The sequence below is a fragment of the Rhinoraja longicauda genome, chromosome 11, assembly GCF_053455715.1.
Source record: "Rhinoraja longicauda isolate Sanriku21f chromosome 11, sRhiLon1.1, whole genome shotgun sequence".
Classification (NCBI taxonomy): Eukaryota; Metazoa; Chordata; class Chondrichthyes; order Rajiformes; family Arhynchobatidae; genus Rhinoraja; species Rhinoraja longicauda.
In genome coordinates this window covers 17,394,306-17,409,134 of record NC_135963.1, presented here as the reverse complement: position 1 = coordinate 17,409,134, position 14,829 = coordinate 17,394,306, and the positions used below count along the sequence as shown (strand labels likewise).

Below are 14,829 nucleotides of genomic sequence, written 5' to 3'. Positions count from 1 at the left end.
TTTCAACTTTCTTTGATCTTTGGTCTTTTTTTAACCTATCAGCAAATCTCTTTATCTCTTGAACCTCCACTGGCTTCTTTTAAAAAGCAGAGATATTTAATGTCAAACCCATCTGCTCTTTCTCATTCCATATAAGTGGTTTATTTTGTTTTGGAAAGGTTTATTTTAATGAGGCAGAGGGTAGTGGTGGAATAATTACGACAGCTCAACTCTCTGACATTTATATCTGTTGTGAGAATCTTTACCTGATTTGTTGTTTGTGGAAACTGGCTGTATTGAAAGTAGTTGCCACAATTAACATCATTACACACCACGACTAATTCATTACATGTGATACAATGTTTCTGGTGGGTATAAGGCACTATAAAAAAAACGTTTCTCTGTCTTTTTTTTTTACCATCTCTTACTACATAAAAGCTTTGCAGAGCGTTTCCTTTTTGTCTATGCAGTAAGTCAAATTTATATGACAGAAAAACAACTTGAAACTTGATAACATAAAACATCGTAGTCATGAATGTGAAAAAATCTGAGTCCAAGGCATTTATGTGGAATATAAACTAGTCAAAATATGAAGAGCATCCATTTTAATCACTTCACTGCTGCCAGTCTAAACCACAAGGTCTGGATTTTCCTCCTCTCATCTTCACGTTCCTTCTTTAAGCCACTCCTTAAAATTTTCCACTTTGACCAAGGTTTTGGTTATCCCCCAATATCTTTTAGTTTGAAAACATTATTGTGAAGTGTCCTGGAATGCTTTACTGTATTGATTATTAGAATAATGAAAATTCTTTTTTCCCCATGTTTTTTTTATTCATTTACTCTCCTTGTTCCTTGGAAGCATGCCACAATAATGCCAATTAAAAAAAAAAACAGAGCTGATATTCATGATAAAGGATTGATGTGCACAAAAGAAACTAATAACAATGCTTGGCAAACCTTGAAAATTGTCCAATGTGGCTATTTTACTGAGTAAAATCTTACAAAAAATCCATCTGCACTGTTCCATATAGCCCACAGAATAGATAAATTGTGTGGGGTAGAGGTTTGTCATTAGTTGCTTAAACCTGTAACTATAGGATTGTATTCACCTTCTGACTGCATTCAGTTCTGTTGAAGCAAATGGTACCAAAAATCATGAGGGCTCATAGGAGTTAGCTGACAATATAGCATTGTTCAGCACTATCAACCAAAGATGATTTTTCTGAGCCAAAGATTCCACAGTCCACCTTAAAAATATATTTGTTTTGGACTTAACTCTAACTGAATGACAACTTTATTCCATCAAAGTCAACAAGATTACAAAACTGCCAAATGATCAAAGAGCCTTGTAGATAAAGTTTTCATTGGTCAGATGTTTATTCTTCTCAGGCAGAACATCAGAATCGAGGACGGCGTGTTTCCACTCTATTTTTTGGCGATTCTGAAAGTGTATGGTGAGGCCAGTGTGGCTACGGCGGATTTGTCCACAGGCGGGGCAGGAAGTGTCTAATGGGCTGGGAGAAGGGGTTGTTTGTGTTGTAGTGTGCTTCTTTTGCTGCTATGCGGTCGGTGCTTCTGATTGCTCCCGAAACATGGCAAAGTCCAAAAGCTTAGGTGAACCAATGTCAAAGCCGCTCACAGCACTAAGGCCCTGACTACACAGGCTCATTTTCATGCCTAGCATCAGACTCCTAGAATAGTGTCTGTTTTGAGCTTCGTCAGGGAAGTGATTACCGGACTTATAGAGAAAAGGATTCAAGGATGCGCTCAAACTTTCCTGGAAGAAGAATAATATACCCACTTACTCCTGGGAACCTCTAGCCCATAGTAAAGCAGGGGAAGAAGATTTGGAATTGTTGTTTTAACAGCTATTTTAAATGGGGTTAGGATTTTGCTCGTAAAGAATCAGAGTACTTGTTTTTTAGATCTGGGCTGCACACTGCATTGTCAGAGAATTGTATTTTGTGACTGAAGTTATATCCAAGGAGGACAGGAGGACAAGGAGGACAAGGAGGACAAATTAGCTTCCTAATTTGGAATTAACAGAGGAAAAGAATTAGGGGACTTCTTTTTCACAGGATTTTTTTTTCCACTAACGAGCAATGACGAGGCTTGCTGGGGAGAAAAAGTCACTGACTTCTGACCAGTTATAAAAACTAAGAGAATATCATATAACTCTCACAGGGGGATACAGCAGGTCGAGGTATTGCCTCACAGCTCCAGAAACTCAGGTTCAATCCTGGGTGCGGTTTGTGGCCTTTACACATTCACACAATGGCCATATGGATTACCACCAGATGCTCTGATTTCCTCCCACATCCAAAGATTAATAGGTGAATTGGACACTAAAATTTGTCCCTGGTGGTAGAATCCAGGTAGAGCAGACAGGAATGTCAAAGTAATAAAGAAATTGATACTAATTTAGGATTAGTATAAATGGGTGGCTGATTGTCAGTGCATTCATGATAGACTGAAGGACCTGTTACTGTACTATATGCATAGTTCAGTGACTCTGTGACTTCTGAAACTATTTGACTCTCAGAGGGAAATTAACCAGCTGACAGGTTGCCTCTAATTACTTGACTAACCTTGGTGCCTTTTCAGGCACATTGTTCCTTTACTTCAAAAAACCATTGTACTCCTCTTTGATATTATCCATCATCATAAACACTTGCAATCAACTGCAGAAAAGTTTGAGAGTACATGCCAAATGCCTCTCACATCCTGAAAGCTTACATCGTCATACATGCTCGGTCCACAGCATGGGCTAAGGGATTGAATCTCATTTTTATTGATCTTTCTAATTCTGACCAGATTGGACAATACGAGGTCGTAGTTTGTCTGTAAGTGTGCACAACTTCCACTGCAGTAGTTGAATTTTACAACCTCTTCTGAGTCATACCCAAGCCCCAAGTTAACAACTTTGACTCTCTGGCTGTTAATATGACATACTAAGTTCACTTTGTTGCGCAGTCTCTTTCTTTTTCTGCGTGGGCGTTTCATGCGTCGGTGTGATCTCCCCGGCGAGCGTTTATGGCGGTTTTGCAGATCCTCGACATGTCCTCCAGCTATGACTGCAGTTGAAGACGCATCTGCACATGATAGAACATCACATTAGTACACAACCTTGACTTTCCCTCTTTTGGGAAAAGATGCATTGATTGTGTTGAAGTAGAGATGATCGAAAGCTTCAAGTTCCTGGGAATAAATATCACCAGTAACTTGTCCTAGACTAGCCACATCAAAGTTATGGCCAATAAACAGCACCACTCCTCTACTTCCTTAGAAGCCTTAGAATGTTCAGCATGTCACTCATCAACTTGTAGATATGAGCCATAGAAAACATTTTATTGGGATGGTTTGGCATAGCTCCATCCATGACTGCAAGAGATTGCAGAGTTGTGGACGTAAACCAGGCAATCACACAAACCAGCCTCCCTTCCATTGACTCCATCTGCACTTCACTCTGCCTCAGCGACCAATCTCATCCCGGCCACTCCCACCTCTCTCCCATCAGACAAGAGGTGCAGATGTTTGAAAACACAAACCACCAGATTCAGGGACAGTTTCTTCCCTGCTCTTATCAGACAACTGAACCGTCCTATCATCAGCTAGACTGTGGTCCTGACCTCCCATCTACCTCATTGGAGACCTTTAAACTATCTTTAATCGGACTTCAATGTTATATCTTGCACTAAATGTCGCACCCTTTATCTTTTAACGGTGTACTGTGGACTGCTTGGCTGTGTGCACATATAGTCCGTTTTTTGTTACTAGAAAGCATACAAAATGAAAAGGTTTTTCACTGTACTTTGGTGCACATGACAATAATAGAGTAAACTTAACTAAACTGACAGCATGGTCACACAATTCCCAGACATGTTTGTTAAGGTAATGCAGCTAGTGCAGCAAATCAGTACAAATGACTAAAATAGAACATCGTTTTCTTAATAGTCAGGCTCCCAGAATCTGTTTTGCAAGTGGTTTAAAAGTCAACAAAACAAAAATGTTTACAAGAATCACAAATGGGCTGTTCTAAACATTAATGACCCTATTGAGAGCATATTTATCCTGCAGCCCGCAAAATCTTCTGCTAATTTTGACCATCTTTTTTTCTTCAATTATGTTTGTTTATTTCTTTTTTTTTGTAATCAGGTTTGTTACTTTATGGCTGAGAGGCCAGGGTGACTTAAATCTTTTGGGTGTTTGGATAAGCTGCTCTAGTCAATTGCCCATATAGTGACCAAAGGATTACTTTCCTCTTACTTTAACCCAATGCTCATACCAGATACAAGTTTGTATATTGAAGTTTCTGATTCTATGTGACTGTTAGCAAAATGTAATTCCTTCATCCATTGCATCATTCAACTCTTCTCCATCTGTGCAACAGATAAAAGAATAATTTGCCAGTTTGAATAATTTACGCATTTGGAAAGCAGTGACAGGATTGGTCAAAGTCAGCATGGATTTATGAAGAGGAATTCATGCTTGACTAATCTGGAATTTTTTGAGGATATAACCAGTAGAACGGATAAGGGAGCGCCAGTGAATGGTGGTGTATCTGACAATAGACAATAGACAATAGACAATAGACAATAGGTGCAGGAGGAGGTCATTCGGCCCTTCAAGCAGCACCGCCATTCAATGTGATCATGGCTGATCATTCTCAATCAGTACCCCGTTCCTGCCTTCTCCCCATACCTGGACTTTCTCCCTGGACTTTCAAAAAGCCTTTGACAAGGTCCCTCACAAGAGATTAGTGTGCAAAATTAAAGCACATGGTATTGAGAGTAGGGTATTGATGGATAGAGAACTGGTTGGCACACAGGAAGCAAAGAGCAGGAATTAATGGGTCCTTTTCAGAGTGGCAGGCAGTGACTAGTGGGGTGCTGCACGGCTCAGTGCTGGGACCCCAGTTATTTACAATATGTATTAACGATTTAGATGAAGGAATTAAATGTAACATCTAGTTTGCAGATGACACAAAGCTGGGTGACAGGGTGAGCTATGAGGAGGATGGTATGAGTCTGCAGCGTGACTTGGATAGGTTGGGTGAGCGGGCAGATGTGTGGCAGATGCAGTGTAATGTGGATAAATGTGAGATTATCCACTTTGGGTGGCAAGAACAAGGCGGCAGATTATTATCCTCGGTGACCCGCAGCTCCGCCCTTGTTCCCCCTCCCCTAGTCACAACAGAGACAGAGTCCCCCTAGTCCCTACCTTCTACCCCATCAGCCATCGCAAACAACACGTAATCCTCCGAAATTTCCGCCACCTCCAACGGGATCCCACCACTAGCCTCATTTTCCCGTCGCCACCCCTTTCTGCCTTCCGCAGAGACTGTTCCCTCGTTAACTCATCCCTTCCCACCCAAACCACCCCTCTTCCCTAGGTACCTTCCCCTGCAACCGCAGAAGATGCAACACCTGCCCCTATACCTCCGACCTCGACTCTGTCCAGGAACCCCAACAGTCCTTTCAGGTTAGGCAGAGGTTCACTTGTACCTCCTGCAATCTCATCTATTTTATCCGTTGTTCAAGATGTGGACTCATACATTGGCGAGACCAAATGCGGACTGGGCAATCGTTTCATGGAACACCTTTCCTCAACCTGCCTGAACGTACCTGATCTCCCGGTTGCCGAACACTTTCATTCTCCTTCCCATTCCTACACAGACCTTTTTGTTCCAAGGTCTGCTCCATTGTCAGAGTGACGCTAATCACAAATTGGAGCATCTCAGCAATTAGAGCATCTCATATTTTGTTTGGGTAGCACACAGCCCAGTGGTATGAATATTGATTTCTCTAACTTCAGGGAGCCCCGGCATTCCCTCTCTTTCTCACCCACTCCTACCAGCTGACCTGTTTCCTTTATCATCATTACTTTTTTGCATATCTTTCATTCATTGTTCTTTATCTCTCCACATTACCGTCCATATCTCGTTTCCCTTATCCCTAACCAGTCTGAAGAAGGGTCTTGACCCGAAACGTCACCCATTCCTTCTATCCAGAGATTCTGCCTGTCCTTCTGAGTTACTCCAACTTTTTGTGCCTACCTTCGGTTGAAAACAGAATCTGCAGTTCCTTCATACACATTATCTGAATGGTGACAGATTAGGAAAAGGAGAGATGCAACGAAACCAGGGTGTGCTTGTATATCAGTCACTGAAAGTAAGCATGCAGGTATAGCAGGCAGTGAAGAAAGCAAGTGGCATGTTGGCCTTCGTAGCGAGAGGATTTGAGTATAGGAGCAAGGAGGTCCTACTGCAGTTGTACAGGGCCCTGGTGAGACCACACTGGAGTATTGTGTGTAGATTTGGTCTCCTAATTTGTGGATGGACATTCTTGCTATTGAGGGAGTACAGCGTAGGTTCAAAAAGTTAATTCCCAAGATGGCAGGACAGACATATGATGAAAGAATGGAACGACTGGGCTTATCTACACTGGAATTTAGAAGAATGAGAGGGGATCTTATAGAAACATTAAATTCTTAAGGGATTGGACAGGCTAGATGGAGGGAGAATGTTCCCGATGTTGGGGGAGTCCAAAACCAGGGGTCACAGTGTAAAAACAAGGGGTAGGCCATTTACGACTGAGGCGAGGAAAAACATTTTCACCCAGAGTTGTGAATCTATTGAATTCTCTACCACAGAAGGCAGTGGAGGACAATTCACTGGATGTTTTCAAGAGCGATTAAGATATAGCTCTTAGGGTTAATGGAATCAAGGGATATGGAGAGAAAGCAGGAACAGGGTACTGATTTTGGATACAGCCATGATCATTTTGAATGGCGCTGCTGGCTCGAAGGGCCAAATGGCCTACTCCTGCACCTATTTTCTATGTTTCTATAAATGAAAACAAGACCATTGGACGTCTTCAAATATTGTCAAAATTGAAAGACCTTAAATGTATTGTTGAATGTGGAGTCACAAATACATAGGACGGTCAAAAAGGCGTTTGACACATTGTTCTTCATCAGTCAGAGTATTGTATAGAAGGTAGGAGGTCATGTTGCAGTTGTATAATACGTTGGCGAGGCCGCATTTAGAGTATTGTGTTCAGTTCTGGGCACCATGTTATAGGAAAGATGTTGTCAAGCTGGAAATGGTATACAAGGATGTTGCCAGAGCTAGAGTGTCTGAGCTGTAGGGAGAGGTTGAGTAGGCTGGGACTCTATTCCTTGGAGCACAGGAGGATGAGTGGTAATCTTATTGAGGTGTATAAAATCATGAGAGGAATAGATCGGGTAGATGCACAGTCTCTTTCCGAGAATAGGTGAATCGAGTACCAGAGGACATAGGTTTAAGGTAAAGGGGAAAAGATTTAATAGGAATCTGAGTGGTAACTTTTTCACACAAAGGGTGGTGGGTGTATGGAACAAGCTGCCAGAGGAGGAAGTTGAGGCAGGGACTATCCCAACATTTAAGAAACAGTTAGACAGGTACATGGACAGGACAGGTTTGGAGGGATAAGGACTAGTGGGACTAGGTGGGACTAGTGTAGTCATGTTGACCGGGCCTGTTTCCACACTGTATCACTCTATGACTCGCTGACTCTATATCAATCAACTCTCTACAGTAACCTGAGTTTAAACCAATCAAACATAATTTATTTACCTATTATTTCTACTTCAATTGTTAATATTTTTGATTTCTCAATACTAAAGGTTTGATTTTAACTCATGCTAGCAGATACAATGCACCCATCCATTTTATCCCATGCCCACACATTACTCTCTACATCCATTGGAAACACTACTTATTCTGATTTTCTTAACACTTTAATAATTTCTCATCTTGACTGAGCAGTGGCATGCACAAGCCAAAACCTTTGTAGATCTGATGAAGAAAGTGTTTTTTTTTAGATTTAGAGATAGAGCGTGGAAACAGGCCCTTCGGCCCACCGAGTCCGTTCGCCCAGCGATCCCCGCACATTAACACTATCCTATACACACTAGGGACAATTTTTACATATACCCAGTCAATTAACCTACATACCTGTACGTCTTTGGAGTGTTACAATATATGCTGAAAGGCTACAGGTTACCAAATAGCTGTCTCAGTCCAGCCTGAGCATTGGACATTCCCCAACATGCTCCACCAGTTACAGGCAAGCCTTGTGTGGAGGAGGTGTTGGCAAATCTTGGATAGGTCACCGGTTCCAATTGCCTGTGGAAATGGGGAAAATCCACATGGTGCATGATCTGACCGCTTTGGATCCAAAGTGAACCTTCTGGTTCATGGATCCGGCTTGTATTTTTCAGGAGGGACAAGACCTCAGAATGTTTGTGTTACACAACTTCAAATTTTGTTTTAGAGATACAGCATAGAAACGGGCCCCTCGGTCCCCCAAGTCCAAGCTGACCATCTATCACCCAGTGGATTAACACTACTTCTGTTAATCCACTTTAGCATACATTCCCTACACACTAGTGCAATTTACAGTTAACCGCATATTTTTGCAATGTTGGAGGAAACTGGAGCACTGGGAGGAAACGCATGCAGTCATAGGGAGAACATGCAAGCTCCACAGACCATATCCAATATCAGAATCGAACCTGGGTCTTTGGCACCATGAGGCAGAAGCTCTACCAGCTGCACTACTGTGCTGCAATGTTTCTTTCTCGTTTAACGGTACTACAAAATTATTTACTCTACTTTGATTGAAATCTGCCTCCCAAGATAAAATACCTACAAATAGCTTCATATTTTGGGATAATGTACTGAATTGTCTTTCCTCTGCAGATGCATTGACCTTTATGGTGTGGTATGAGCATTAAAAACTAAGTTAAGACTACTTCTGCCATCTTAGGAAAGCACAAAAAAGGTTATTGAATTTTTAAAAAACAGTTTTTGTAAATAAGACTCCAATCACTGATGAATACATTAATAATTCAGTATTGGACAATGCAAAATATTCTCACGCCTTACTTGATAGAGCAGATTTTGAACATTCTCTCTTCTCACTACACGGAACTTGACTAAAATGCGTTGTAATTGGGGTTAACCTAGCTCCGAATCATGGGGTGAGTTCACTAGTCCCTGATAGTGAGCAACACATTTATACAGAGAGTTGATCATAATCTGGAAAATTAAAAGTGAATGTCTATATTTATAAAATTCTGATAATCCACCATCCAATTATTCCGACATTATGATGGTTCAGCATTTTGCTCCGTGTGTGCTGTTCCTGTACTCCCTTAAAACTCAATGGGGCTCTGGTTCCCTTACACCACTCAAATTTACCAGGTTTGCTGAAAAATGTGTTAGACTGCATATTGTCACAAAAAAAGTTAATTAAAAGCTTATTAGAGTATTAATAGGAATAATATCCAATAGTTTGGAAAATCTGCCAGTCCAGCTCGAGCAAAGTGCCATGTGACAGGTTAATGGAGTTTTACTATATTACCCCTTTAAACATGGGGTGAAGAAATGATCATTGAGCAAAGCAGAGCTTTTTTTTCCTACAGTGAACCCTGCCACACCTAATGGGGAAATGCTTGATGATCCACCACGATTGATGAAAGGCAAGAATTTATTTCCAAACCATGACTGAGTTGCCAATTCAAGACAGTTTGGATGAAGGGTTGTTCATGCTGAGTGAAAGTAAGCAATTTTATTTGTGCAAGGTTTCTGAGAGGCCAGAAGAACTGCAAATCACCCAGCAGGTGATAATAGACCAGTTCGGATGGCAGAATGAATGAGTTGAAAGCTCTCTCTCTTAGGAAATGCAATGTAGACGTTAGATATTAAAGATACAGTGTGGAAATAGGCCCTTTGGCCCACCTACTACACTAGCACACTAACCTAGCACACTGGGGACAATCTACAACCCTGTATGTCTTTGAAGTGTGGCAGGAAACAAGAGCACCCGGAGAAAACCCACGTGATCACATAGAAACATAGAAAATAGGTGGAAGAGGAGGCCATTTGGCCCTTCGAGCCAGCACCGCCATTCATTGTGCTCATGGCTGATCATCCACAATCAGTAACCCATGCCTGCCTTCTCCCCATACCCCTTGATTCCGCTAGTCCCAAGAGCTCCATCTAACTCTATTTTAAATGAATCCAGTGAATTGGCCTCCACTGCCTTCTGTGGCAGAGGATTCCACAAATTCACATCTCTCTGGGTGGTCACAGGGAGAACAAACAAACTCCGTACAGACAACACTCATAGTCTGGGTCGAACCCAGGTATCTGGCACTGTAAGGCAGCAAACCTACCACTGCACTCATGTGCCACCCCAATAAATCGAAGAGAATCCAAAATTGTGTTAAATAAAAAAAAAATTAAATTTAAAAACTACTTCTACTGTTTTAAATTCCTCATAACTGTTGAATGAGTAATATGCTGTACTTACAGTGATCAGCAGCCAGGACTGATTCCCTTCTCTCTTCAGTGTTATTCCTGCGCATTGCTTGGCTCTCCATTGAACTGCTACTCTCGTCATGGGCTAGTATCTTTCTGGAGCGCGGATGATATTCTGGAAGCCTCTTCTCCTCTTGGGAGAAAGCGATTGTAATGATAACCAAGGACAGAATGATGGCCAGGGTCCAGGAAGTAACCTTCAAGACAAGAGCCAAAATAAATAACAAAGACAAAATCAGATGAAACAATTTCTCATCAGCTCTGATGTGACACTTCAGAACTATAACCCAGCTTTAAATTGGTATGCTTATTCCTAAAGGCCAAGTTCAAGACAATTTTGAAAGCCACCAAAGAAATGCAAACAATCTCCCTTTCAAATTAAATCATCACCAACAAACAGAATCAGTTGAAATGTTACATTAGTTTGAGGCTGAATTATTATATTGACTAAATGACTGCATTAAGCACTTTAGACAAAATAGATATACAGTCTGTCTAAAAGTAACAGGTAACTGATTATTCACTGCACCACTGCTAATGAAGACACAAGGTGGGATTGCATACAGAAGATTTTGGAAGTTCAATAAATTGAGCTAACCTCAATATTGAGGGTAAATGCTGGAGTCCTGGTTTGCGTGGGTAAATGTACAGTATAGACATTCCCAGATTTCAAAGCATTATTACAACACAGCCCGCAAAGATTTGAGCTTTTATTTTAAATTAATGTTCTGATTGAGCTTCTCACCTTCCATCTTCTCAAGGGTTTTGAGGGTGAATCAGCCAGACCTCTTCGACCAGACAGACGAATGCCTTCACTCACGTGCTTGCACCTGTCTACAAAATGCACAATTTAAGTTTTTAAAAAAGGTTTAAGCCATCAGTTCTGTTACAGTTCCAAGCCTGGAGACGTTTGTTGAAGCAACAAACCATGTCTGTGCTCATATAGCGAATAGTGAGGGAGTTTAGTTTTATTACTTTATGAATAGTAATCTCTCAAGGAGATAGATGAAGAGTCAGATCATGTGATGACAAGTAACCAAAACAAAATTTTACATCACTTATAAACAAAGCAAAGGTTATTAAACTTGAGCACACAGATGATGATTTAAATGGGTTCAGGCAAAGGTCTATGCAACTATCACTACGGCCAAATTCCTTAGCTCACACCACATACTGAATTAGTGGGCAAGACACCTTTCTTACAAGTTTTACACTTAAAAGAAGCAGATGAAAGTCAAAGAGGATCGTCTAACCAGGCAACGTACTTCTGGTGCATGGTCAAATATTATAAGTATTTATGAGATGCGGGGCAGCATGGTGGGCAAAGCAGTAGAGTGGCTGCCTTGCATGCTGCCTCGATCCTGCCGATGGGTACTGTCTGTATGAAGTTTGTACGTTCTCCCCATAGCCACGTGGGTTTTCCCTGGATGCTCCGGTTTGTACTCCAAAGGCGTGCAGGTATGTAAGTTAATTGGCTTTGGTAAAATTGTAAATTGTTCCTAGTGTGTGTTGGATAGTGCTAATGTGCGGGGATCGCTGGTCGGCGTGGACTCAGTGGGCTGATCCGTTTCCGTGCTGTATCTCTAAACAAAATCAGATATGTAATTGATTCTGATAGCTTAAGTATTTCATTTGAATTTATGATGGATTCTTACAATCTAAAAGAAACATTATACTTTGATTGAGATTGCGCAATCTTTAGAGGCTCCCTTCAGAGAACATAAAACAGGCAATTTGCAAATGATTAATTTCGCATTTAGATCTCAACAATAATGAAAGAAAAGATTGCACAAAATAGAAGTCATCCAAGAAGTGAGAAATTAAGTTGATTTATTGTGTGAAATGCCCAGTGGGCATCCTGTTCTTTGACCTGTGTTCAAAGTACTTCTGATGAATGGTCATTGATCTGAGACATTCACAGTTTTACCCTCCATTGACATTGCCTGACCTACCAGGTATTTCCAGCACTTCTCGTTTTTTACTTCGGATTTCTAGCATGTGCCTTTTTTATGTGTTTCTGATTTAGAGATCACTAGGTAAACACTAATATTGGATTTAGGTGCTTGTATTTACATGTCCAAGAATTCCACAGCAGAAGAGCCAACATTAAGTAATTTAGACCATTGAAATGTTATATTTTGGAAAATGATTTTAGAACATAGAACAGTACAGCACAGCCCATAATGTCTGTGCAGAACATGATGCCAAGACCAACTCCTGTCTGCCTGCACATAATCCATATCCTCCATTCCCTGCATATGCTTATGCCTATCGAAAAGTCTCTTAAATGCCACTATTGTATCTGCCTCAACCATCATCCACAACAGAATTGTTCCAGGCTCTCACATCTCTGTGTAAAAAAAGTTGTCCCACACATCACCTTTTAACGTGTAGGAAAATAACTGCAGATGCTGATACAAATCAAAGGTATCACAAAATGCTGGAGTAACTCAGCAGGTCAGGCAGCATCTAGGAGAGAGGGAATGGGTGACGTTTCAGGTCGAGGCTCTTCTTCAGTCTGAAGAAGGGTCTCGACCCGAAACGTCACCCATTCCCTCTCTCCTAGATGCTGCCTGACCTGCTGAATTACTCCAGCATTTTATGATACCTTCACCTTTTAACTTTGCCCCTCTCACCTCATAAGCGATGCCCTCTAGTATTTGATCTAGACCCGAAACATCACGTATTCCTTTTCTCCAGAGATTCCATCGGATCCGCTGAGTTACTCCAGCATTTTGTGTCTATTTAATTTTCCATCGTGGGAAATGTTTCTGACTTGGACTCCTGGACTTGGAACCTACATAAAAGCTGCAACTGCAATTTTCCCAAAACGGCCAATCCACAATTTACCCACGGACTCACGCTCAAAGTACACCTGAACATCAGCTGAGGTCAAAGCCATGCTCATCTGCCACACATTCCACCGTTAAGATCCTGCCAACATTCACAGCACAGATTTCACAATGGATATTTTGGGATTGTAATCGTGAATCATTGGTCATTAGTCACAACCCTCAGGAGTGGAGAAGAGAAAAGCAATTTACTAGCAACAAGTAGAAGTTGCAATAAACATTCATTCCCATAATCATTGGAGGTTGAAGTTCTATTGAACACTCTGCGCTTGAAGAAATGTTTCAGTTCCAGTTGCAGAGAAATTCTGAAAAGAGCAGAGAAATCTGGAACTTACTGGCTCCTCTTCAGCAATAATTCCCACTGCACTCCAGTGTTGAACTTCCCATGCTGTCCAACAACACATTGTAAACTTAATGGCAATGTCAGCACTTTATATGCTGTAAAGTCTGTCTGCGGGTGCATAATTACATTCATTTGAATGACGAGGAGTGGTCTCAAGGAAATAAGAGTAGTTTAATTTATATTAGTTTTGCATTGTTTGAGTTCAGTTAAATGTTTCCACAGATGAAAGATAAAAATCTGTTTTCCTGTCATATAATTTTCAACTTTACAAAAATGTAATGTGGTTTTAACAAGATCATTGACTGCTTTGTCTCCAACGAAAAACAAAGATAAGAACAGTGGGTAGCAATCAATTTAAATAATGAAGATTATTTCTTCGAGATTTTCTACAAAAAGACCAAAAATAGCAAGCTTTCAACTACTTAAAAATTTCCCAAGATGTTTTATAGGCTCTTGGTAACATGATAACAATAGAAAATGATGGAAGTATTCAGCAGGTCAGACAACATCTGTGCAAAGAGAAAACTTTCCAATCTGAAATGTAGCGCAGCGGTAGAGTTGCTGCTTTACAGCGAATGCAGCGCCGGAGACTCAGGTTCGATCCTGACTACGGGTGCTGCACTGTAAGGAGTTTGTACGTTCTCCCCGTGACCTGCGTGGGTTTTCTCCGAGATCTTCGGTTTCCTCCCACACTCCAAAGACGTACAGGTATGTAGGTTAATTGGCTGGGTAAATGTAAAAATTGTCCCTGGTGGGTGTAGGATAGTGTTCATGTACGGGGATCGCTGGGCGGCACGGACTTGGTGGGCCGAAAAGGCCTGTTTCCGGCTGTATATATATGATATGATATGATATTAAGGTGATTTACTTTCCATAGATACTGTTTGGGGATTCTTTGCAGCATTTTTTTTTTGCATTTAAATTTCCAGCATCTGCAGGATATTTTTCTTATTTTTTATTGTTGATATAAAATGCACAGTTAGAAATAAAACCAAAATCTGTGATGGTACACAATATATGGACAAGAGTGCAATAAGGCATCTAATGGATATGACTAGATAGTCCTAGTGCATTAGAATCTATGATGTTTGATCTTGAACAGATCAGGAATACATCTGGCCTCAAGCCTTCTCAAGCAAGCAACAGGAAAATCAACAAAGATTCCACATTGTGGACCTTGCCCACCACTTGAGGCTCCAGAGGTAATTGTCCACCTTGGATTCTGAAGTGCCTCATTTACTCTCTAGTTCCCCTTAATGTACATTCAAAATCTCTTTGGATTCTCCTTA

At 41.1% G+C, this 14,829-nt stretch overlaps 1 protein-coding gene across 1 annotated transcript in view; it reads right to left on the bottom strand.

Annotated features, from left to right (window-relative positions):
- Positions 1-1,537: 1,537 nt before the first annotated feature.
- The window catches only part of LOC144598210 (uncharacterized), a 79,805-nt gene continuing 66,513 nt past the window's right edge, over positions 1,538-14,829 (bottom strand). The window contains exons 2-5 of the mRNA XM_078408096.1: positions 11,091-11,179; positions 10,338-10,542; positions 2,932-3,071; positions 1,538-1,756 (exon numbers count right to left, since the gene is read on the bottom strand). Of these exons, the coding sequence (XP_078264222.1) occupies positions 1,538-1,756; positions 2,932-3,071; positions 10,338-10,542; positions 11,091-11,179 (653 nt within the window). The remainder of the gene's footprint in view (positions 1,757-2,931; positions 3,072-10,337; positions 10,543-11,090; positions 11,180-14,829) is intronic.